Genomic DNA, 27,588 nt, shown 5'->3' with positions numbered 1-27,588 from the left:
TAGACGTATTGTAACAGCTGTTAACAAAATAACCTTCCGAAATGCTCCGGGCGCGGCATGGCCAAGCGTGTTAAGGCGTGCGACTCGTAATATGAGGGTTGCGGGTTCGCATCCCCGTCGCGCCAAACATGCTCGCCCTTTCAGCCGTGGGGGCGTTATAATGTTACGGTCAATCCAACTATTCGTTGGTAAACGAGTAGCCCAAGACTTGGCGGTGGGTGGTGATGACTAGCTGCCTTCCTTCTAGTCTTACACTGCAAAATTAGGGACGGCTAGCACACATAGCCCTCGAGTAGCTTTGTGCGAAATTCAAAAAACACAAACACCCGAAATGCTCCAAAATGTGTTATGCAATGCTGCTGATAGGTTTCAGTTTACATAGATTTTGATGATGCTGATGTAGAATTATTTCCATAAATATTCATTAATTGTAAGCGCTCTATCGTATTGAGTTTGAATTTTACCCATGTGTGTGTGTTTGTGTGTCTTTTTATAGCAAAGCCACATCGGGCTATCTGCTAGTCCACCGAGCGGAATCGAACCCTTGACGTTAACATTGTAAATCCGTAGAGTTACCGCTGTACTAGCGAGGGACAATTCTATCCATCTTCAATGTCTTCACTGAAATAGGTACTTACTTTATAATCACCCTGCATGGCCACTTACCATTCATCATTCATTCATTCATTGTCTCTCGATTCCATGAAGGAACATAGGGCTGCAATAACTTGCGGGCCACTTACCATTAATGGCCTAAAATACTTTAGCTATTTGGACAAACATGTAATATATCATCAAAATTATTCATCGGTTATTATTCAGCGAACTAACTGGGTATTTATTTAATGATTTCATTGAAAACAAATTAGAGAACACCACACATCATTAAAAAAATGACAACACTAAAAACCCAGTTTCGACACCCGTGATGGGCATAGCATAGATACTCCATTGTGCAGCTCTGTGCTAAACAGTGAAATAAACAATCATTTGAGAAGATATAAACTGTAAAAGTCAATTCTGAAACGAAATGTAAAAAAAAAAGCATTAAATGTTAACACTCGCTCTCCTTTTACATAAGTATATTTAGAATGAGAGAGATTTATAAACCTTGCAGAATCCAACCATATTTTCACTCTTTCGTTCCTTTATGTCTTTAAGGTTCTTCAATTTCTCGGGCAGAAGGGTAGAGCGACAGGGAATTCCATCAGGGTAACTACTGAGGATGCGCACATCTTCTGGTACCACTGGCCTGTTGGCTTTAAGTTTCTACCAAAAGAAAAACGGTGGTTTCTTTATCATATCACTTTCATGAAAACTGACACTTTCACATACAGGTTACATGATTTTAAAATTACGTCTTAAGAAAAATATAAATAGTTCTAAAGAAATCCTTCACTTAAATGTCAACATATTACTGCATATATTGCACAGAAATTGAATTCCATTCTGGTAGTTTAGCTGGAAAAGAAGTTTGGGGACTTATATAATGCTAAAATTTAGGGTTAGATTTCCTGTAGCAGGGAAAATACGACCAACCCATCGTGAGGCTACTGTAGCAGGAAAATACGACCAACCCATCGTGAGGCTACTGTAGCAGGAAAATACGACCAACCCATCGTGAGGCTACTGTAGCAGGAAAATACGACCAACCCATCGTGAGGCTACTGTTTGCTTAACAGTAGACAAATGGTGGGTCAGCAGTGAGTTTACGGATTTATGTAGCTAAAATCTGGAATTCAATTCCCCGCAATGGGCAGAGCGCTGATAGCCCATTGTATAACTTTGTTGTAGAACACCAGCTGTGAAAGCTTAATAACAGCCAAAAATCACCAGAAATTATAATAAGTCAATAGTCTGGCACAATATCCATGATTATTTTTAATTAGTTAAAATACATTTTTTTTCTTTCAAGTTTGACAACAAAGAACATAACTCGTTTTAACTCTTTTTTTTAAATTTAATCTAACGTTTTGATACTTTATTAGACTTTTAGAATTCTTTTAAAAGATCATCTGGGTTCGTATTTTCAAAGTAAAAGCACTTAATTATTACAATTTTTATTAGTTAAAGCTGTGCTGTGGATTGAAAATACATCGATGAAGAGCGGACGTGTTTATTTTCGCGACTTTCTTTACCACAATTACACAGAACATTAATGTCATTGGATTGGTTGATCGATTAAAACTTTCCCAACCAGAAGTTCCCTCAGTATCAGAGATAAAGACATCATTGGTTAAGTAAAAATCGTTAAGAAATATAAACAAAATTTCTTCTCGAGAGGAATGTCACTTGAATCGTTGTGGGTGTCAGTTAACAACGGATGGTATTTCTGTGAACAGCCTTTAAAGATTCAAACCACAACAATGGACTCTGTATTGTAAAACATACAAAGATGATATCTGCTAGTGTTCCCTCTAACTTCAATTGCATATGCTACCAATTATTTGATGGTATAGTCTTCATAAGATTTAGTGAAATAAGAAGTTTACCTTTATCATACAGAAACCAACACGTCTTCTCCGACCCACTTTTCCACATCTATCACATGGGCTCCACTTCGACCATTTGGTAAAGATCAACAGGTTGTTTTTTCCCAAATGTTTTTCTTTTTTTGCGAATGGGCCCTTTTTCCCGCTCTGTCTTACCTACAAAAGTAGTGGCAAAATATAAAACAAATCAATATAAAATTGGCTGTATTTATTTTAATACTTACGTGTCATGTTTGCTTGTAATTAAGCACAAAGCTTAGGCAATAGGCTGTCTGTGCTCCACCAACCACGGGTATTAAAACCCGGTTTCTAGCATTGTAAGTCCGCAAACATGCTGATGTGCTACTGGGGGCTTCTGTGTTATGCACCCGCCTTAAATGTTTTTACGTTGACAGATAGAAATGTAGTCAGGCAAGGTCTGATGTTTAGGATACACAAATTACAATCTGTGAGTCGCAGGTTCGAATCCCGTCACAGAACATGCTTGCCCCTTCAGTGATAGGGCGTTATTATAAAGTATTGGTCAATCCCGTTATTCGTTGGTATCAACTAGTCTGTGAGTTGGTGGTAGGTGATGTTGACTAACTGCCTTCCCTTTAGCCTATGACTTCAAAATTAGTAACGGCTAGCACAAATAACCCTTTTCATAAGAACCAAGAAACAAACCAACAGGTCGAGACGCTATCCAAAAACTTATAAGACACGAGCAACCCACAGAAATTACCATAAAATAGATATTTTCTGCCTACACTTCCTCTTAACCAGATAACCGTAATACAAATTCCGGTTAAAGAGTAGTTAAATGACATCAGGGTATGTAAAACCACAGTGCTGAAAACGAACACAAGATTTATTTAATTAGTAGGTAAAATACTTGGAAAATACGTGCTAATGATGACCCTACCCACAATATGGCAGTTCGAAACCTGTTGTGTTTTTTGTTACTTAACAAAACAGAGTTACATTTGCCCACGTTCTATGACGTCAACAGTGACAACCGTCTTGCTCGAATTATACGATATATGTCAGTTTTGTTTATTTTTAGAATTTTCACTCAAAGCTACGCAAAGATCTGCCCACACCTATATATTATTATAATGTTATAAAACAGAGAGAAGACAGCTAGTCAATAACATTAAGCACCAGTTGTTAGATTACCTACTTTTGTCCGATCAAATATAGGACTTGACCGTCTCATAGACCATCAACAGCGCTAAAGTGTGGACTGTGTTTTACCAGCAGTAAACGCGAACCTCAAATTCACGGCCCAGGAGATTAATCTTTAAGTCACACTCCACCTAATGCATCAGGATTAATCAACTTAACCGGAAAGAAATTTTAAGGGGCGTTTATAGCTAAGCTACGCGTGTAGTGCTTGTTTTTTAATTAAAGATTGTTTTCCTACATATTTTCTCAGTTGATAACTTAGAGCAATGTAAATACGTTGACACATATAACATGTAAAATTTATGAGAAATTGCGTTTCTGGAAATAGGTTATTTATTAAAAGCTCGATCTAAGTGTATTCACACACTTGTACGTGAAACATGCTGAAGGATTGCAGGTTGGTTGAGCACCCGTCCTATTAACCAATGGTCCTGGGTTCAAGTACCGATCGCAGAATCTATTTTCGCACACCAGTGGTTCAGCAGTAAGTCAGTGGGTTTATGACGCTAACAATCGGCTTTCCATATAAGCGATGAGCAGAGCATAGCTAAGCCCTTTCAGTCGTGGGGGCGTTATAATGTGACGCTCAACCCCACTATTCGTTGTTAAAAGAGCAGCCAAAGAGATGGCGGTAGGTGGTGATGACTAGTTGCCGTCCCTCCAGTTTTACACTGCTAAATTAGGGACGGCTACTGCAGAGAGCAGACGTGTAGTTTTGTGTGAAATTCAAAAATAAACAAACAGAGCACAGATCGCCCATTGTGTGATATTATGTTTGCCAGTAAAAAAAAACAAGTGGGAAAATAGGCCTAATCGCCCAAACCTTTATTAAATATTTTGTATTATACTTCATGGTTACAGCTATTCAATGGAACAGTCATCTGATGAGACAGCGGTAAGTTAACATATTTACAACACTCAAATCCGTGGTTTGATTCTCAATGGTGAACAAAGCTCAATGTGTTTTTACTCTAAACAAACAAATCAGAGAAGCATTCACATAATAGGCGTTGAGTGCTTTTCGAATAAAATAAATAAATAATGTCATATATTCGACTGCAATAAGTGCTTTATTTCAGGCCCCCAGTGGCTCAGCAGTATGTCTGCGGACTTATAACAAGAAGTGCTTTATTTCAGGCCCCCAGTGGCTCAGCAGTATGTCTGCGGACTTATAACGCTAAAACCCGAGTTCTAATACCCGTGGTGGGCAGACCACATATAACTCATTTTGTAGCTTTGTGCTCAATTCAAAACAACGGTATTATTATAGAAATATAAAATTATATTTGTGATGTCGACAATTACTTTTGAAAAGGTCTCTGATGACACTAAGATTAAACTGCAATTTCAGTTTAAAATTCAGATATATATTATCCAATGTCTTGTATGCATTTAGCTATTAATACTATTTATTTCAATATTTTCATCGCCTCTCGTGGCCCAATGCAAAAAAAAAAAACGTAGTGGAAGTTTCTGCTTTCAACAGCATGTGTGTGTGTGTGTGTGTGTGTTTTCTTATAGCTTGTTTGTTTGTTTTTCTTATAGCAAAGCCACATCGGGTCTACTGAGTCCACCGAGGAGAATCGAGCCCCTGATTTTAATATGGTAAATTTGTAGACTTACCGCTGTACCAACAGGGGACACTTTTAACACTAAAACAAACAGAGTATAATTCACTAAAATAGTAACATTATGATTCATGCTACATAATATTGTAAAATTTAATAAGTATTGTTTTGGCAGCGGCTGAATGGCTCATAGAAAGGCTTTATGTTTTTGTGTTTGCTTTTCGCAATTATAAACTTTGAGTTCATAGCTCTGTCATCTCCTGACCGATTTAAGATTTAATTACAAGTTTCGGTTCAGGAGGTCAAACACTTTCGGTTAATGTATTTAATCACGCCCAAGGTTTCATAGATCAATCAAATCCTGCTTAAAATAACCTATGTATAGGTTGGTAGATATCCGGATGAGTAATGAAATTGAATCTGGTACACATGTGTCCCACGCTGGCGCACAAAAACATAGCTGATGAAAATGAGGTGAAGTCTCATTGGTTAATTTAAAATTTACTCTGCCTAAAATAATTTAAAGTAAAAAGGCTATTGAGGATTCTTTCTTGTTTCGACATTCAAAAACATTATTTATATTTTAAGTAACTCCACACAATCTGGTCTCTTGCTTATATAAGAATTTCAATCATTTTTTGCATACGCAATATTTAAACTTAAGTTTAATAGTAACAGGATAAAATATATAAATAAATTTAATGCCGAATAGTTATTTATTGTTTTTACTAGTAGAAATAAAGACGTCTATGCTAACTGAGAACACTAAAGCTGCTAAAACTACAGCTTCAGACAATGATAAATTACTGCTCTTCAGGATAACTTTTTCTTTTTGTACAAGATTGAACACACTGCATTTAACCTTAGGGATGGACAAAAATATGAGGAATTTCATCAAGTTGACGTAAGGATGTCTAACAGACACGGCAGAAAAACTGTTTGTTTGTTTTGAATTTCGCGCAAAAGTACAAGAGAACAATCTGCGCTAGCAGTCCTTAATTTAGCAGTGTAAGACCAGAGAGAAGGCAGCTAGTCATCACCACCCACCGCCAACCCTTGGGCTACTCTTTTACCAACGAATAGTGGGATGGATTGACTATCACATTATAACGCCCCCACGGCTGAAAGGGCGAACATGTTTAGTGCGACCGGGATTCGATCCCGCACCCTCGGATTACGCGTCGAACGCCTTAACACACTTGGCCGGTTCGGGCCCAGAAAAACTGATCACTTTGACTGAAACTATATTCCTTTACGTAATCAATGTAGTTGTATTAGTAACACAACCTATTAGAGATCGCAACTAAAAACCAAAAGGAATCCCCATAGTCGCGGCAATTGAATTTTTTTTCTCTCTAACGATTAGAGTAAATTAATCTATGAGAATTTTGTTTCCCTTTTTTATTAGGTATATGTTGTTGTTTTTAGCGCCAGCAATATCGTGCATGAGGCGCGCCTATACCTGATTCAATTTGATAACTTATTAGGATCTCTACCAGCCCTCCCTAAAATTGAATTTATTTTAGACAAGATGATAATAAATTAATCTACGAGATTTTCGGCGTGGTGAAATAGATCATTCGAAAGGCTTTGACTTCCAGAGTCCAAAACTATAAACAGATATCAAATCGGAGAAGAGATGATGGAAGTATAAGTTAAAAGTTTGTACTTAAAGTGAAAAAACAAAACAAAAACTAACTCAGAGCCGTTCTTTGAGTCACTCAGCCGCGGCTAAAAACAATACAATCCATAGTAAAACTTATGTTCGTATTAATTAGGGCATATTTTGGACATTTTTAAAATATATTTATTATTTCATTGATCGGATTTAGATTTAAAACGGGTACTTCATCGGAAGAGAGGCTGCAAATATTTCTGACGAGGTTTTATATATTAAGAATGTATCCAATGGCGCATGCGTTGCTGAGGTCGACTCAAAGAATATTACCATGCTCGAAAGTTTTTCAGTCAGGATTATTCTGTATTTGGTGAAAATAAATTAAAACGGTAAAACATACTTACGGAGGTGGCATAAGAAACAGGTTTTACTCCTACAAGACTTTGAAATAATGCTGTTTCAGTTTCGAAATGTTTGGACTTTTCCCGATCGTGAGTTTCTTATGTTTAAATCAATTATACTTAATCCACTTAATTTTCATTCAAAGTTAGTAAAAGATGTTATGAAAATTAAAAACATCTTGTATAGCACACTTTCATTTATTTATTATATATATTATTAAGTTCTTACTACAGTGGTCGGTTCTGTCTTCTTCACATCCACATGATACGTAACATAGTTCTTGCCATCTTTATAACAAAAATAAACACCACTGTCTTTGGTCAAAATATTGTGAAGTGACAAGGACAAGTCTGAACGTATTTTCTTCCTCAGACCATCAAGGGGCACGTACATCACTGAAGTTGTTTTCTCATCAAGATGACGCCAGATCTCTTTTGCTGACTGGCTGGGGTTTAAACTAGAAGAATTAGAATTTAGAGTTAGGAAGAAATATATTTCAGGAAGAAAACGTACCCGACCCTTGTGATGGGATAAAATTTAAACTAATCGTTCAATTTAAAACATTTCATGGACTTTAAAAAGGTTAAATGTGTTGCACCCTTGGTTTCAGTCAAAGCTAAAGTTTTGAGTTACTTATACTGTCCACTGCGAAAAGTAATCATTGAGCTTTCGACTCATGCTAATAGCCATTCAACAATAACATACAGTAAATCTACGTTTATATTCTTTAAATTACTTCATATTTTGAATTGGAAATGATAGTGTAGTTAATTCCTAACAATTTAGTATAGAATATTCTGCTTGAGAAATAAAATTTGACATCAACATTATTCACGCCTGTTCTACTATTGTTTCAAAAGTGAGTGTTAAACTTTGCTTGCGTGCACAGCTTTACAAACGTAAGACGCAAGAACGCTCTGACAGACACACGGTCCGAAATATACATCGTACTGTAACAGAACTCTTGCTTGAATGATACTGGAAAAACGTTTTTATTACGAGATGCGCAACCCTCAACTTCGAGAAATTGTATCCTGTGTGCTTGTAGATTTGCAATAGGTATCACGATTTTTCGTTTCGCCAAAGTTTTCTGTCATGGGAAAACTTCTTTTCTCTATTCTCAGGTGCAGATATGACGTCATGAATGCATCGCACGCAGATCTAATGCACTGGCTCTATCTACAGATATATAATAGTACTGTCTCTTATGTGTCCATGTAAATACTTCGCCGGGTGTGGATAGATCTTCACCAAAATTGGTATGAAGGTTCATTAGGTCTATGGGGAAATAAACACAAACTTTAAATTTTGCATTTTGTGGTTTCTACTAGTGTTTTTGCGTTTTTTTTTACCACTATTTAGCCTCTGTTGATGGATCTTCGCCAAATTTGGCATGAAGGTTTGTTGGGCCCATGAGGAGATACATTTAAATTTACGGTTTCATATTTTCGTTTTACTGTTCTTACGGGTGTTTTGTTTTTAATTATATAATTTTTTATTTCTTACTCTGACCTTTCATTAATCATGAATTTATATAACATCCGTCGATAAAGTACGTTAGATACAGTTTCACGCACACGAATATACTAGGCCAAAATAACAAAACTGGAAAGCACCTTTAGCGACACATAGGTTAAACGACTAGGTGACCGTTTTTGTTTGTTTGTAACTAAGCACAAACTTACACAATGGGCTATCTGTGCTCTGCCCACCATGGGTATCGAAACCGATTTCTCGCGTTGTAAGTCCACATACACACCCTGGCTGACAAAAACATCCTAAGGCTTTATTATCTATAGCTGTCTCTGATTTAAAACTGTTGACATGAGGAATGATAACTAGTCAACAGCACCAGCCGCCTACAATGCTACTCTTAACCAAATAGTGGATTGATAATCACTTTTATTATGTTTATAACTGAATTTGTAGCGTGCCCAATGACAAATTGCGTGATCAAACCTTGAATCTTCTGCTCTGCAACCCAACACGCCATCTAGTCATTAGATCTCGTCGACTCATGACAGACTCGGAGTAAGTTGTCCATATATATGAAACCCAAACTTTGGTTCAAAGTATCATTGTTATGGTTATAGTAGCTTAAATATTCATATATATTTTATACACTAAGCAGTTTATTGCCTAACTTCCTTCTGATAACGTGGTGCTATATACTAGGAAGACTCGACATATATAAGCTGTACTCGAGGAACCGAGTAAGTTAGCATGCCAGATTTTGAAGCTCGGGTTCGCGCCCCATTACCATCAAAATAATAATAATTGCGCATTTCGTATTTTGGTGACGCGGATGCATTACAAGATTGACGGTCAAATCTCTTTACTTCTTCTGAAAAGAACAATTGAGTAGTTGGTGTGTGAAATTGACACCCCTCCTCCCCTCTCAGAGTGTAACTTCAAACTCTCTAATGTCTATTGCAGAAAGCCCTTAAGTAGTTCTGCACAATTTTCAACAACAACGAAATATAAGTAAATAAATAAAAACTGCGTGAAATATTAGTTTCTTGAAAATTTAGCTTAATCAATCACAGCTGATAAGTTACTCATAAATACTTTCAATAGTAATAATTAAACGTTGGTGTTTCTTACAACCTACCATAACCCATCACAGGTTAACCTCACATCTGAGCCTTCCAATACCAACAGAGCTTCCGGATTTTTTTGGCTAGCTTTCTCTTGCTGGCACTTCTGGTAATCATCATGTGTTCTTGTGGCGATAGGTTTGGCGTGTTTTGTTCTGTATAAAAAAAAAAAAAAAGACATTTTGAACAAACAACTTCAATTGGCTTAAGAACACGCTTCCTTTAATGATGCCTCATAAGATATTCAGGGCCCCGGCATGGCCAGTTGGTTAAGGCAATCGACTAGTAATCTGAGGGTTGTGGGTTCGAATTCCCGTCACACCAAACATGCTCGCCCACTAAGCCGTGGAAGTAAGTAATAAGTAGAAAACTAAAAATTTAGTAAATAACCCAAATTCTGTAAAAACGCGTAAATCGATGGAAAGCCCAAAAAACAAACTCTCTTAACTCAGTAAACTAATAAGTGCAAAATAAAAAATCTAAAAATATATTAGTTATAATGTAATGGTCAATCACACTATTCGTTGATAAAAGAGTAGCCCAAGAGTTGGCGGTAGGTAGTGATGACTAGCTACGTTCCCTCTAGTCTTACATTCCTAAATTAGGGATGGTTAGCGCAGATAATCCTCGTGTAGCTTTGCGCAAAATTAAAAAACAAACAAACATGAGATACTCAACGTGAAACGTGTTAATACAATATGGTAGTGATTAACCATCCTTAAAACATCATGAAATACTAACGCACTAAAGTAGAGAATGACATCTCTATTTTTTATTTGTATTACTACTTACTTTTTCATAATGTCATACTCTGATTTTATCAACAAAGACTTTTATCTTCGGTTGGTAATTTCTTTGAAAGCCGCCTTGAGAGGTCACCTGTTTTAACCTGTAGCACCACTAACTATACAGTAACGTGTTGTCCGTCATGCAGTCAGTAGACACAAAAACGACGAGACGTAAGGGACGTTTAATGTTACAGTTTGTACTGTCGTGATGTGAGTAAAACGTGCACTTGTTATGAATCACAAGAAAAATTGTGCACTCTGTTGGTTAAAATCACAACAAGACATATGAACTTTATAAGAAAATAATAAAAATATTCGTTACTTTCTAATTTTCTTTTATTTACTCTTGAAACAGAACAGTTTCGGGGACACTACGCATGTACATCTAGTAACAATATAATTATCTTGAAAATTTTGAAAAATTACGTTTGCATCTTTCCTTAAACTTACGACAAAATCACTTCTTTGAGATTAAGTCCTTTGTTACGTACCAACGTGGTATAATAACAGCAAATTCTCAATTCTCTTTTAATATGTTAAAACTAATTCTTTACTATTGACGACACTGGATCCTCAAAATCGTATAACGTTGGTAGCTTTTCGAGGCAATTGTTGCAAAATGTAAACGGCATTCTTTAGCTAATCTTTAGTCTACAGTGACATATTTTAACCAAACTGGATAATATATTTGTATGAAATGAGGTTTGGTACAACATACACAACCTGGCCATTTATCAACTTTTTGTTTGCTTGTTGTTAAGCGCAAAGCCACACAATGAGCTATCTGTGCTCTGCCCACTATGAATATTGAAATCCGGTTGCGTTATCAGCCCACAGACTTATTGCTGTGTCACTGAGGGGCATTTATTCTCCATGTTGGTTTGGATGTAGGGTTCTTTTCTCAGCACAGAAACCTAACATACTGTAGGTGCTTGAATAATATTTGACATACCGCCACAATTTATTATGATTTGTTAAACAGCGCCCTAACTGCTTATTTATTTATTTGTTAATCTTACTTTCTTTATTACATCCCCTTCGCACCAAACATGCTCGCCTTTTCAGCCGTGAGAGCGTTATAACGTGACAGTCAATCCCACTATTCGTTGGTAAAAGAGTAGCCCAAGAGTTGGCGGTGGGTGGTGAGGACTAGCTTCCTTCCCTCTAGTCTTACACTGCTAAATTAGGGACGGCTAGTGCGGATAGCCTTCGAGTAGCTTTGCGCGAAACTAAAAACAAACACTGTCTTTATTATAATCACAATCTACTCAAACACCTGGTGTATTCTGAGTTATTAATAGTATGTAAAGATCTATCAATCGAAAGCAAATAAACTGCTTACATTCTATTAATATGTGAGGCCTACGTTTTTTGCTCCGCTGTTCCACGCAGTAGCGTGAAGCCGCGAAACTAGTTGTTGCAGCGGAGGTAAACAATTTGAGTATATACTAGGCCTCTATATCACACTTTCTTCATGAAATTCGTGTTTTCTTGAAGAAAATGATTTAACAAATAAATAAATAACCAATTACTTCTCTGTATAGTAATGGGTAACTAGCTATGACAGTTTTCCTTAATTTGGGTCGAGTTTTTCCCACAAAATGTATGAAGCCTAATACGGTAACGAACCTTAGCATCTGAGTACAAAATAACACTACAGTATGTATTTGTTAAATAATTTTTAAAAAGTTTTTCTTTAGGCCAAGATCGTTGAATATAATTCTGTAAAACAGGTTGGGTTCAAGAAAAGTGTGTGTTACTTTTAATCCTTCCATAAGTAGGGGCCTGGCATGGCCTAGCGCGTTAAGGCGTGCACTTCATAAAGGGTCGCGGGTTTCCATCGCGCCAAAACATGCTCGCCCTCCAGCCGTGGGGGCGTTATAATGTGACGGTCAATCCCACTTTTCGTTGGTAAAAGAGTAGCCCAAGAGTTGGCGGTGGGTGGTGATGACTAGCTGCCTTCCCTCTAGTCTTACACTGCTAAATTAGGGACGGCTAGCACAGATAGCCCTCGAGTTGCTTTGTGCGAAATTCCAAAACAAACAAACCATAAGTAGGAGTGACAAAGCAATAACAGTTGCCTTGCAAACCAAATACATATGTTCGTAAACGACAGTGATACTGTGTATTATGTTATCAACAATATTTCTGTGTAATCTTAACATGTCAGCCCTCATACTATCGCAGTCATTCCTAAAAGTAATTTGTTACATGTTTAATTTTGCTAGATTAGTCTCGTGTTAAAAGTGCTTCGTTAGCAGATTATTCCTGTTAAGTAACCCTGTCATTTGGTGTGTGTTTTTTCTTTTAGCAAAGCCACATCTGGGCTATCTGCTGAGCCAACCGATGGGAATCGAACCCAAGATTTTAGTGTTGTAAATCCGTAGACATACCGTTGTACTAGAGTGGAAGCCTGTCGTTAGGGGTTTTCCCTATGGTCAAAGGTCAAAATGCATGTTATAACACTTGTACATTTAAAATTTTAATTAACTACTTTTTCATGAATGTATATCAAAAGTTTTTTATCGTATTGTAAATTATAATTCAAATTTTAGTATTATATATTTACATTTTAATTTATAAGTTGTTTTTTTTTTAAATTATGAATATCATGTGGTATATTGAGTGTAGCTATGGCTCAAATTAGATTTTGATGCCTAAGTACAAAAGTTTATAGTTTCCTAAGAATTGTAAACACAGATTACCAATTTTAACAAACATCAGGACGATGATGGTCAAAATAATATGCGTGCGAGGCATAGCTAATTAGTGAATAAACATTTACCCTAAAATTCGTAACAATGCTATATACGTTTAGCCGTCAATTTTGATTTCATTCCTTTAATTCGCATGCTCAATTTTTTGATTGCACCTTTTTTCAAAGCTAAGATGTTTTTAATTAGATATTCTGACTTTTTGTTTTCTTCCAATACACACAAACAAACCACAGCAAGTAAGAAAGTGACACTCGATAGCTTTAAGATCGCAACCCTATTATTTGGAACAGACCTATACTCTCACTAGATTCTTTACAGCATATGGCAGTAATTTTTGCTCTCTAGAACAGTGTTAATAACATCTTTTATAGTAACCCTATGGAATCTAGATTAAAGGTCTCCTGTCATCCCTTCGCATGCACTCGGTACAGTAAGTATCATTATTTAAGCTAATATAATATGACGCCAAATGCTCTTTAATTAGAATAATTACACGACATTTAACAAATAATAACAGTTCACCCTATATAATTATTTTAAAAACTTCAGCTAGAAATTGATAATCTAGTTTTACAGCTCTAAAGCAGTCTTTTTTTAATCCGAATGACAAAAACTAAATACGGTCCACCTTTACTCTTAGATGAAGCTGTAGTAAAACATTGGCTCACGTGACATTTTGGTCAAATTTAAGAGGCCTTTGTTGAATAGCTTTGCACATATGGTTTATATTTAGACCATATCTGACGCCTAATTTAGGTTGTAAGGATTTATCTGTATATCGAGTTTGGAAAAATATCCATAAAAGGTAAGTACGTTTTTCTATCAAATAAAATGTTCGTACTTTTGGTGCGAAGAACAATAATTGGAAGAAGAACAAAGTTGGAAGTATTATATCTCATGTATTCCTTAATGGATTGTCATGAAATTTGATATGTGAAGAAAGGTTCTAGTAGATCATATCCATTAAAAATATGTGATAGTTTAGATTACCACAGTCCAGGCTATAGAAACAATACTACCACTATTGTTAATAACACCAAGTGTATCCTGGATGTTGTTTTATATATATATATATATATTGTATGTTTGTCTTTCGATAACTCCTTGCACAATATTTGACCAATCTTCACCAACTTGGCTTGGCACCTCTACTGTCGTCAGAAGAAATACGAGAGGTGTTGGACCCTCCATCTAATTTCAAAAAATTACCAAATAAGCACAGCCTAACACAGTGATACAGGATGACATCAGGGCGGTCATGAGGGGAGTTCGACCCCCCCATCTAAATTGATCCTGATAGAATTATTGAAAACATTTATTTTCAATATTGATTCCTTTACGTATTTTTATTACAGTTTCAATGTTTATTATGTTATGAAACGAAATAGAACCACATATTCATTTCTTTTGTTACAAACGAGGTTTTAATTCAACCGTCTAACAAATGGGTACTCCACCAAGTATAACACTGACAAGTCTAAATGAAAATTTTCCTACTTTATTTTGTGCGACTTCTCGAGCACTCGTCCTTAGTAAGTCAATAAACACCATGTCATATTAGAATTAGGCTGAGAAACTTTCTATTTAAACGTGTCGATTTATTCTGTAATGTCTTTTATCCAAGTTTTTTTTTCCCTGAAGCCTTGTGGAATAACTCTCATTTAAAGTCACCACTTAGTCTAATATTTAAACACAAGATTTTTACTAATTAGCGTAAAACCTACACATTAAGAGATACATATCAATACATTCTCATCGCATATTATATCTGGTATACTTACCCTGACGAATGTTGTATCTAACATACTTACCCTGATATTAACAAGTTTTTAGCATCGCCCTCTTCAAGAATAATCATTCTAATTAAAATGAATATATACAGTTTTTCAATGTTTCGCACCATCTTTCAGTAACTATATCTAAAAGTCGTTTAACAATTGGTAATTAAGCCTAATGATGTTTCAGCGTTATATTTAAATTCTTTGTTGTGTTTCCTAGATACGAGTGGCACGCGCAATAATAATTTAATCATTTGAAATTTCCGTAATAATACTGTACCACAGACAGTAATACGAGTAACTCAACAATGTTAAAGGCCTATTTAAAAAAAATTCGTTTAAAAAAGTCCGACAGAATATTATTCTCGAGGTAATATTTACTTAAAATTAACAATGCACGTTGTAGTTTAAGGCTCATAATATAGGTAAATTAATATATAGAACTATACACTGATTTTTCTCTACGTTAAAATGTTTTTTTATTTATGAGCTATAGATGGGCTTACCATAATTTCCAAACCTCAAACCGGGACAGTTTTCAATTTTTATCATAGGTACCGACATTGGTATATTAAAGAAGTGCTTTCATAACCTAACTCCCCCTAGGCTTTAATGCTGCCACTAGAATAAAAGGAATACTGGTAGTTTATATCTCTAACATTAATTTAAATTCACCAACGCAAGAAAGATCAAAATTTTATTAATTTTTCACTGAACGTTTTTTTGTGACCGTTCATATTTTTTCAGTTCAATGAACTTCAACAAATCATTAGTTTTAATTTTTTCAAAGAACTCACTGCAACTCAAGTCAATATTGAGAGTACAGTGCAGCAGTCCTTTTACTGTTGATTTATTTATTACACCTCTTTATTGAGACCAAATTATATTCATCACTGAAAATACTCTTTCAACTGGTGCAGAAGTGCCTGCTAAACAAAAACTGTACTCCATAACTTGCCTGAGATTAGGTACAGAAATACTTTGACCTTTGAAGTGGTTGAAAAGTTCTGTCCATTTTCTTCACAACCTATTTCTTTTGCTTTCTACTTGTCACATTTTGATGATCAGAAGGATTTAGCAAGAACAACTTCATCAACATTGATTGCAGCATTTCCAAGCGTTTAATTAATTTTTTCAGCAGCTGCTTCTATATCAGGTTACACGAAAACACTGTTTTTTATCCAAACAAAGTATTCCCCACCACCAAAACTGTTTTCTCACAGCTCAGTATAAGACAGGCAGCAATCATAAAAAAACTGGTAATTTCCTTCCTTATCAAGTCTACCTGGCATCCTCCCTCTTCCTCTAGTACAATGAGTTGTTTTGTTGTTTTTTTTGCACCAAGTGAAATAAAGTTATTAACTCGTCTTTCTTTCAGATTGGTTTTCAACTTATTAAATTCTGTAACAATATCACTTGCAGTTGCTTTTGTTTCCTCCATGGCTAAAATCACTTTGTTGAACAAATCATAGACACATTTATCAACATTTACTTTTAAAAACATCTTTTTATCAACAATGGGCACTGTTCTTGTGAACAAAAATATTGCTTAGTCCTTCATAAATCTGGAGAATTCTCACAACAGCTGGTAACAAAGACAGAAATCGTGTATTTCCATATGGGAGAACCTTCTTGTACTCAGTTTCTACAAACTCACAGAATTCTTTTAGGTGTGTAGCACGCACAGTGTAAATATAGAAATACTTGTAAATTTTGACCACCAAGCTTTCCACTTCAATAGGAAGGACATCAAGTACAGTTTGGAGACAGTTATGTACAATATGAGCACCACAACCAACACCCACAATATTTCTGCCAAGTTCCTTCTTCAATCAACAATATACATTGTTTTTTACCTTTCTCTTTACACCTCCAAAATTTGTATTGCAGTTGTCATCACAATGAGCAACATTTTTTTTGATAAATCATGTTTTTTAAAGTGGACACCAAGCGATTTGTCAGAATTTCTGATGTCACTCCAGGAACCGATTAAAAGTCTTAAAGTTTTCCTTTCACTCCTCCCAATGGCAAAAAATATCGCACCATGTCGGGTATAATTTTGGCATCTTTTCAGTCTGAAGCATCTGCTGTAAGTGAAACGAACTGGACCTCCATTAAGTCTCCCTTCAGTTCCTCTGCTGCTAAAGGAACAGTTGCATTCAAAATAATAGCCTCATTCTGGTAGAACTGAACTTTGGCTCAAGTAACTTTACTATCAGTTTGGAAGAGCAATCAGCTGTTTTAAAGCTTATGTTATGGACAGCACTGTGATAAGCAAAGGTTGCTTCTTTGGCAGCTATTAACAAGTCACTCTCTTCAGGCACACGTTTTTTTGAAGAACATATCAACTTTTGAACTTTGAGCAGCTAATGAAAGACTAGCTGCACGATTAGTACTTTTTAAATGGTCTTTTATGTCTGAGTGGCCACCATGTGAAACAGAGAACTCAGATGAACACCGCAAATATTTCACTCTGTCCTCCTTACCATATTTTTTTTCAAGATGGATATTCTTTTTGCAATTCACTCTTGAATGTACACTTTCTTTTACCAGTTTTGGACATTATGACTGGGATTAATTTCTAAAATAAAAGAACGAAAATAATTCAGCATGTACCGAATGACTAATATAATAAATACTGTAATAAATAAAGCAATCACGAAGCATAAACACTTGCCCAAATAACGCGTTGCATTTGTTGCCACTTGCCGCTTGTACAGCTGCCATTACACACGTACCCCCAATTGCAGCCCACTGATGATTCATTATACTCGTACAGGTACCGTATCAGCTGTTTGTGAATTTCGTCTCATGCAATACCTTTGAAAATTTGCATGCTACAGCACTATGGCTCCCTCCACCCATCAACTACTAAAATGAAAACTTAAAAAATTATTTTTTGTCAACATCAAGTCAGGACTCTTTGCAGATTTTAACATTTTCCTTTTATCTTTTTTGGAGTTTATGTCTTGTCGTCAAAAACCGGGACATTCCGGGACAATTCAGTGTCAACCAGGACATTTTAGTAAACTGGACGGGACACCGGGACAGACCTTTCAAATCGGGACGTATGGTAAGCCTATCTATAGGTCTTAGGCCTTAGTAGAGAAAACTACGTGTGTAAAGCTACATACAATTCACATGGTTCTTTGCATAAAGATGTAAAGTTGAATTGCTTTTACAGGAGTTCACACATATTTAATTTAATTACGGTTTATTGCGTTACACCTTTCATTATCGTATGGTGTTATTAATTTATTAGATTTATTTATATTTCTTCCAGGTTTCCCTGTTATCGTATATAAGTAGGAATATATTTAATATTGAGGATGGGAGGGGTAGGTCTGATTTGGTTAACAATTTGCGCAGAACTACGTGAGGATTATCTGCGCAGGCTGTGCTTAATTCAGCAGTGACAAATAAAAAGGAAGGATAGCTGCTCAACACCATCCACAGCCAACTTCTGTGCTACTCTTTTACCGAGGAATTGTGGGAATGTACGTAACGTTATAGTATCCCCACAAGTGAAAGGACGAGTTCGGTGACAGGGATTCGAACTCGTGATCCGAAGACTGCAATTAGAACGTCCTAACCAACAGACAATAGAGCGAATACTTCATAATTATTATACTCATATATATAAAACAGTTAATACTTAACAGAGATGTTTCGTGTGCACCATATTATAAGGTAATGCTTACAACTCTAAATTGTCAATACTGTGTTACATTGTATATACAAGTGCCACAATCCAGGGCCAATTCTTGGACCACTCTTTTACCAACAAACAGTGGGATTGACCGCACATTATGACGCCCCCACGGGTGAAAAGTCGAGCATGTTTGGTGCGACGGGGATTCGAACCCCCGACCGTCAGAGTACGAATCGAACGCCTTAACTCACCTGGCCATGCCCATGAGGTATGTAAACATGCATCTGTATGTATTAAGTCAATATTTAATTCACTACATCACAGTATTACACAGCAATTTTACAAAATTTAAAACGTTCCAGAACAGTTTAGCCTACTCTTAGCCCCCCGCTAGTACAGCGGTATGTCTACAGATTTACAATGCTAAAATCAGGGATTCGATTCCCCTCGGTGGGCTCAGCAGATAGCCTACTGTTGTTGACACTGGCATAAATGTTTCCAGTATCTGTGAAACACAGCTTGTTAATTTTCTGCATAAATATATGCGGTAACGTGCAGTGATTGAAGCCTTTCAGAGAAATGGTATTCTTCGAATACCTCTTATTGTCAAAAATGGCACTCTTGCAGTCACAACTGACGCTTCTCGGTGCAAAGATGTTTGTCAGATAGGCTGAGAATAAAGGACGTCAGAAATGGTCTGATGACTTGTGAAGGAGAATTGTGCATAATTTGAATCAAATGGTGTATAGTTTTACAATTCATTAAGTCTTACCACGAGGACGATAGTCATTTATAACCCTATTTATTTAGCTTCAATACACGTTGTGGACACAGCACAAATAGACCACTGCGTAGCTTTGCGCTTAACAACAAAGCAACAAATATTTATGCAACGTATGCTAATAAACATTATGAATAAACGTGCATGTTCCAACTTACTTCAGGTAGCAAAAATATGAAATATTTTATATTATATTATAAATATATCAAATTTAACCTGTTCAGTGCCGTAGACGAGAAAACTCGTCCAAGCTGATCGGTAACACAGTGCCACGGACGAGTTAATTCGTTCTCAATAATACCTAACTTCAACGCTAGATGTCAGCACCATACATACATTTGACCTACTTACAAATTGTTTCACTTTCGATCCAAAATGGTGCCACGAGAAAAGTTACAAAATGAAGAAGCATTAGAGTTGTATTGTAGCAGCTGAAATATTTGGCAGTCAACAGGTTAATACTACATACACGTATATATTTATATTTGATTGCGTTAAATTTGATTATACGCATTTAACTATACTAGAGAATATAAAAAGCTTATAGTTGCTCAACAATTCCTGCCTTAACAACATCTTAAATCATGATAAGCTAAATGGCCAACTTGCTGAAATAGATACCATTCTTGAAGAAGTCTTCTACCGATCTCCCCAATGGCACAGCTGTATGTTTGCAGACTCACACCCCTAGAAACCGGGTTTTGATAGCCGTGGTGAGCAGAACACGAATAGTACATTGTGTTGCTTTGTGCTTAATTTAAACAAACGAACAAATCTGGCTCGGGCTTACCAACAATTAAGTTGCAGCTGACAACAGAATAGTTTCTACATCCATTTATTTTAAGAATGTTTTCTGCTCAAATCGTCTCACTATTTTTCCTCTTACATTGTTTAAATCCTTCACAGTTCTGTTGTCGATAATGGACTTACGTATATCTGTGTTTTTCAGAACCAATGTTTAGTTGCTTGGAGATACGTTTGTGACATGGTAAAATTAGTGGATCAATAATTCCCTCTGACCTCTATACAATTATGGTGTAAGGTTGTTAAAACTTAGCTTTTGCTGCTTTTATGGCATCCTACAGAGATGTCCATTTCTCTTGGATGGAAAGTGAAAGCTGTTCGTTGCAGAGAATACCAAGAGACCCTGTTTTATTCGAAATTACATCTCAAATTTTCCAGTTGGGTAAGAAGACCGCGTGCTCTTCGAACACGCTCGTCTGTATTGTGTGTTTTGTATTTCGCCATTTCCTCAAAGCTGTGGTAATTTTGTACGTTCTCATCTGTGAACTCTGTCAGTCTAGTAGGACACACGGCGGTTTTAAATCCGGCGTGCCATTGTGCTTGAGCTCCTAGGCTAACACTTGTCTTTTCAACGAAAGTTTGAACAGCTTTATTAAGCTGAAAGCAAATTCAATAGCATACGAGTGCACTTGCACTTCCGAGCAATAATATGTAAGGTTAAGTTTAGACAGTGTGCCAAAACATGGCTGGGATAGCTAACGGTGTTTCCTCTCGAATCTGTTTTGACACTCCCAATATGTGCCCATTGTACATGGTACCTGGATAGCTCTAGGCATAGCAATTAGCCATTTTCAAGGGTGAGAGATAACATCCCTGGTAGCAGCTACAATAACATTAGCACATGTTTTAGGGACTTTCGTGTACTATGTAGTGTCCATCAATCCATATAAAACATGACTAACAATTTGCACAGTCCCTGGTTTCATCAGCTAAGGTGTAAGACCGTTTTACTGAAGGAATCTCATTAATAACTTGTCGTCAAACCGTATATGCCTAGCTCGATAATATAATTTAATATATCAGGTAGCATGTATTTCTCGTTTGTCGTCCATTAATTTTCGTCTACGAATTTGTTGCAAATTGACAGATAGTACCATCACTTCTTATTGCAAATCGTTGGAATATTACATATTGTAGTTGGAAGGTTTTACAACTTGACTTTGAGATGTGTGGAGTCAATCTTGGAATTTAGATGAAATAAGGTTCGTCAGACTCCTGCACATTCTGCCTGAGGGTCAGATGAAAAAAATGTGAAGATCAAACTACTATATATCGTACTGGCACTAAAAATATATAGTTTTTATGCTAACTTATTATTAGTATGGAAGAAAAAATAAATATAGAATTTAATACATTAGAGTCACGTTTTTAATATAATGTTTTACAGTCCAGATTCCAACAAGTCCTATTTTTCACCTCTCAACCTGTTACTGTCACAATGCTGTGATATTGTGACAATAAGTAATACAGGTATTTAATATTTTCATACAAATCTATACTATAAGCGTTTCACAATTTACCATAAGTGTTTCAAATTAGCCTGGATTAATTTAGCTTCTTATCAGTTATATAGCAAAATCCTCATTTATATTTATTACATACTTTATTAGGATAATATTATTTTTAGTTTGCACTGCATACGGCAGAGTGAGACAATTTTACAAAATAAAAATTGTGTGACTTCTGTTTCTTAGTTAACTATGATACTAAACTCGACAACATTTTGTGTTGCATGAAGGATTTGTGCAAAGATGAAAACTTGTGTATTTTGATGAACAACATTTTGTGTTGCATGAAGGATTTGTGTAGAGATGAAAACTTGTGTATTTTGATGAACAACATTTTGTGTTGCATGAAGGACTTGTGTAGAGATGAAAACTTGTGTATTTTGATGAACAACATTTTGTGTTGCATGAAGGATTTGTGTAGAGATGAAAACTTGTGTATTTTGATGAACAACATTTTGTGTTGCATGAAGGATTTGTGTAGAGATGAAAACTTGTGTATTTTGATGAACAACATTTTGTGTTGCATGAAGGATTTGTGTAGAGATGAAAACTTGTGTATTTTGATGAACAACATTTTGTGTTGCATGAAGGATTTGTGTAGAGATGAAAACTTGTGTATTTTGATGACATAAGGTTTCTGAACTGATGCTTCTTGCTTTATATATAGGCCCGGCATGGCCAAGCGTGTTAGGGCGTTCGACTCGTAATCCGAGGGTCGCGGGTTCGAATCCCGGTCGCACCAAACATGCTCGCCATTTCAGCCGTGGGGGCGTTTGCCCACTATTCGTTGGCAAAAGAGTAGCCTAAGAGTTGGTGATGACTAGCTGCCTTCTCTCTAGTCTTACACTGCTAAATTAGGGACGGCTAGCGCAGATAGCCTTCGAGTAGTTTTGCGCGAAATTAAAAAAAACAAACAAACAATGCTTTACAGATGTATCAGATCTGGGGGAAAGATTACCAATAATATGGTTAATAAAAGGAATGGTTACTGTTTTGTCGTTGACTAATTCATGACATGCTAATATTAATTTCAGATTCGTTTACAATATTACTGGTGTGAATAATCATCCACTTTCACTCTTAGTGAAGTCAGTTTTGTACAATTTGTTTTCTGTTATGGAAACATTACAAACAATGTCTTGGTTTAGACACTGTAAATTACAAGAAGCTTATTTCAACTAGTAAAATGAAAGTTGTGAAGCTGCTGAACAAAAAATTAATTCAAAGAGTTCCTGTATTTGTAGATAAGCCATAGAATTTTTCTTATCATTGCCAGAAAAATGTGATTAAACATTTCAAGATTATCACCTCCACAAACAATAACTTCACACATGTGATGTAAGAAAGATAACGTAAACAGAACCTTCACTTTTGTCAACCCAGCATGTAATACACAAATTGAGTAATGAAAGGCGTGATAAAGCTGTTCCATACTGGATGACCTGTTGATAGACTGTCTTTAATAGTTTCCCATGTCTATGTGACAACTTAATCCAAGTAGTTATTCTTTTAACTCAATCACTACAACTTCATAGTAGTGATAATAGACGTAAATATATAACACCAAGTTTAAGTGAGTAATCCTTGCAATACGTTTACAAGACTTTATTTTGCATATCTCGAATTTGTTTTTGGACACCCGATATTTCTTTAGTCATAGTGGATGCTCCGTCATATCCTTAACCGAGCAATTCATTTAGAGGTAATCCAACGTCAATCAATGTCTTTGCAATTGCACATACAATGTCTGTTGTTCTGAACATTTGTAACTTAACAAAGTCAATAAATTCTTCATTAATTTCACGGTTCTCATCTACAAAACACATACATATTGGTAAATGTTTCACATTGTGAGGATACCCATCAGTAACAAGAACAGGGTAGAATACAATCTTTTTTTTTACTTCATCAGTAATGTTTACTCATATTACATCACATCCTAAAACACTGATGATATCATTTTGTAAGAAGGGAGACAAATATGTAGCTTTTATTGCCTTGGGATGACAGAAACGACCTCTTAATATTTCATCATTTTCAATATCATGTAAGGCCAGAAAATTGTCAAGATTTTTGGTAAAATTTACATCTTTGTTATCGCCACGAGCTGTTAAACCTTGTTTTCCTAAAAAGAAAATAGCACATATAATTTGATGAAGAATAGGTTTATTCTGATTTATACGTAATTGAAAGACACTGTTGGTAATAATACCAATTATACTGGATGATGGATGTTCAATGGAATCTTCCAAAGCATCAGCAACCTGCAGAGAATCACAATGATAAACAAGCTTAGAATTGCTAGTTGAAGTATCACTACTTCATACGAGCATGTTTAGTGCGACCAGGATTCGAACTCGCGACCCTTAAGCCATAGGGAATTTTAGTGGTAAACGTTCCATATACATATAATAGTTACAAAGGAGATCTAAGGGTGTTGTTTTAACTTAAACAAAAATTAAAACTGACAAACATAACAAATTATGTAAACTTTGAAGTCGTTTTCAGATCCTATATGTCGAGAAAATTTTATTTATTTCAAAATTAGTACAAAATTACACAATAGGCTGTCTGTGTTCTGCTTACCACGAGTATCGAAACCCAGTTTCTAAAGTTGTAAGCCCGCAGACATTCCGCTGTACCACTAGAGGCGTCGTGAAAAATATTAATTAATTTCGTACGATTAATTTATTCTATTAAATTTTATCTTATGTGTGTGTGTGTGTTCCCATATCTATCACTTTCATGCCTTTAATATAAACTTCCATCTGCATTGTATTGTTAATTTTGTTTGAGATAACCGAAAGTACTTAATAAATATATAAGGTTTTAGAGTATTAAAATAGGAGAGTCATTCTATCCACATAATCAGACGTTAAATGAAAAGGCATTTTCTTTTTGTTTAAATATCCTATACTTTCTAAGAAAATACATTTTTGTTGCCTTTCTTATTCTCCTCTTATACACTAGTGTAGTTATTTCATTTTCCTTTTAATCAAATTACTACAGAATTCTAATCAAGTACATCTAAAAATAACCCCTCATATTTACCCTATCTTCGAGTCATGCATTGTGACAGACAAAAGATAGATCTGAAATGTCACATATAAAGCTCTTTCGTTTCAAATCCGTAGTGAACAAAGAGGGAACTCAAATATAACGTCTTCATCCAAGAATGATTTTTGAAACGAATATCAGGTCTATCGGTTCCGCAAGTGCGCCAGGTTGTGTCGCTTAGTACTATTGAAATAAAATAAAGATATTTAAGTTGGCACCGCCAGCTGTTTAGATTCAGCCAACTAAACCACGTTTCTATGCGATAAAACAATACAGTCTAAGTATTTCCAATCTGTTATTTTTATTGTAATTTGAGTTACTGTGTCACACGAAATTTGTATTGTCTTATTAATAAAACTTGTGAAATCTGTCAACAGTTTACACACTTAAGAGGTATTGTGTTTTGGTGTTTTCTTGAGGGTGCAAAGATTTTGTTGGTCGATGACGATGACGTCTTCGAATGGATGGCAGAAGTTTTAGGCTTAAAGAATACTGCATAGGAGAGTAAAAATATGTTTATTTTACCCAAAATAATTTTTCAAGTTTGACACATAATTATTAACTTGATGTTTTCACTCAGAACAAAAAATAAACCAAAAACCTCAAAAACGTTTAAATTTTTGACAAAGTCGCAGAATGCGTTTCTTTTTTCTGTTTCATAAATTATCAAAACAGTTAATAATACTTATGACATTGAACAAATTGAAGTTAATTCATAGAAGTAGGATTAAGAAGTAAATAAATGTTAACAATCTTTCAAAATGTAACATGTTTAAAGAACTTTCAGTTTTGTTTTGAATTTCACGCAAAGCTACACGAGGGCTATCTGCGCTAGCTAGCCGTCCCTAATTTAGCAGTGTGAGACTAAAGGGAAGGCAGCCAGTCATCACAACCAGCGCCAACTTTTGGGCTACTCTTTTACCAACGAACAGTGGACTTGACCTCACGTTATAACGCCCTCACGGCTGAAAGGGCGAGCATGTTTGGTGTGACGGGGATCCAAACTCGCGATCCTCACATTATGAATCGAGCACCCTAACTAACTGGTAATGCCGGGGCCTTGAAGAACCTTACGTTGTATTTTTAATTTTTATGGACTGCATCCGCTTTTTGAATCCGCTTACCCTATTTCAACCTCAGACATTTAGTTTGGTGTGCTTCTGACTGTTGAAGTGAGAGTGAGCACCATTGTGAGAGCAAAAGAGCTGTCTGAGGCCTTCAGAAAGAAAATTGTAACAGCTTATGAGTCTGGTAAGGGATTTAAAAATATCCGAAAAGATTTTGAAATCAGTCATTCCACTTTCCAAAAAATAGTCAACAAGTGTAGGGCTTTCAAAACAACTGCCAACATGCCCAGGTCTGGTCGTCCAAGCTAGTTCACCCCGAGAGCAGACCGCAAGATGCTAAAAGAGGTCTCCAAACACCCTAACATGTCATCACGGGACCTACAGCAGGCTCTGGTTACTGTTGATGTGAAAGTGCATGCCTCTACAATAAGAAAGAGACTCCACAAGTGTAACTTGCATGGGAGGTGTGCAAGAAGGAAACCTTTGCTCCCTAAAAGAATCATCAAAGCCAGATTAAAGTTTGCCAGAGAGAATGTAGACAAAGACCAGGACTTCTGGAGTAATGTTCTTTGGACAGATGAGTCTAAAATTGAATTATTTGGATACCAGAACAGAGGGCATGTTTGGCGTAAAGCAAATACAGCATTTTAGGAAAAGAACATCATACCAACTGTAAAGCATGGAGGTGGAAGTGTCATGGTTTGGGGCTGCTTTGCTGCAGCAGGACCTGGACAGCTCACAATCATAGAATCCACCATGAATTCTACTGTGTATCAGAGGGTGCTTGAGGAACATGTGAGTCCATCTGTAAGAAAATTAAAGCTGAAGCGGAACTGGACCCTGTAACACGACAATGACCCAAAACATACCAGTAAATCCACCAAAGACTGGCTGAAAACTAAGAAATGGAGAGTTCTGGAATGGCCGAGTCAAAGTCTAGATCTTAATCCCATTGAGATGCTGTGGGGTGACTTGAAATGGGCTGTACATGCAAGAAACTCCTCAAACATCTCACAGCTGACAGAATTCTGCATTGAGGAGTGGGGCAAACTTTCTTCAGTTCGATGTCAGAGACTGGTAGATGGCTATAAGAAGTGTCTCACTGCAGCTATTTCAGCCAAAGAGGGTAACCCTAGCTATTAGGGGGTAGGGTGTCCTAATATTTTCCTTAGTTAGAATATGCATTTTTGTAGAATTACATTTACAGAAGATCTTGAAAAGTCTTTTCTTCAGTTTTAATTGTGTCGTCGTATTCCTATAATATCTCAGTATTGTTGAAATTGAGATTAAATTAAATATCTATATATCCAAAAATGTTACAAAAATACACAGGCATTCATAGGGTGTCCTAACGTTTTCACATGACTGTAGATATGAGATTTTAATGTTGTATTCTATTCTGTGATATAGATACCATTTTTTAAAATACTTTCCCACCACTTCATCCTTTACAATCAGGATATAAAATGTTTGATCAGAAACAGGGAGAATGTTTTTGATTTCTTTGTTTTGAATTTTGCGCAAAGCTACACGAGGGCTATCTGCGCTAACCGTCCCTAATTTAGCAGTGTAAGACTAAAGGGAAGACAGTT

General features: G+C 36.0%; 1 protein-coding gene across 1 annotated transcript; it reads right to left on the bottom strand.

Annotated features, from left to right (window-relative positions):
* Window positions 1–812: 812 nt before the first annotated feature.
* LOC143236571 (Ig-like V-type domain-containing protein FAM187A) lies at window positions 813–15,278 on the bottom strand. Its single transcript, XM_076474873.1, has 5 exons — window positions 15,161–15,278; window positions 9,859–9,999; window positions 7,476–7,704; window positions 2,493–2,648; window positions 813–1,269 (listed from the first exon to the last, which is right to left on the bottom strand). The coding sequence occupies exons 1-5, from the start codon at window positions 15,250–15,252 to the stop codon at window positions 1,087–1,089; spliced, it is 801 nt and encodes a 266-aa protein (XP_076330988.1). The 5' UTR covers window positions 15,253–15,278; the 3' UTR covers window positions 813–1,086.
* Between the last annotated feature and the right edge of the window lie 12,310 nt (window positions 15,279–27,588).

The sequence above is a fragment of the Tachypleus tridentatus genome, chromosome 2 (assembly GCF_004210375.1).
Source record: "Tachypleus tridentatus isolate NWPU-2018 chromosome 2, ASM421037v1, whole genome shotgun sequence".
NCBI classification, from domain to species: Eukaryota; Metazoa; Arthropoda; class Merostomata; order Xiphosura; family Limulidae; genus Tachypleus; species Tachypleus tridentatus.
The sequence above is the reverse complement of the archived record's forward strand: the minus strand, read 5'-3'. Positions and strand labels throughout refer to the sequence as shown.

Bases quoted from the DNA above. Each gene is read 5' to 3' on its own strand.
- LOC143236571 (XM_076474873.1), bottom strand. From the start codon at position 15,252: ATGGTGCGAAACATTGAAAAACTGTATATATTCATTTTAATTAGAATG. The intron at 10,000-15,160 runs GTAAGTATGTTA...TTTTTTATACAG, and splicing joins AAAAACTTGTTAATATCAGG to AACAAAACACGCCAAACCTA. The intron at 2,649-7,475 runs GTAAGAACTTAA...CTACTTTTGTAG, and splicing joins AGACAGAACCGACCACTGTA to GTAAGACAGAGCGGGAAAAA.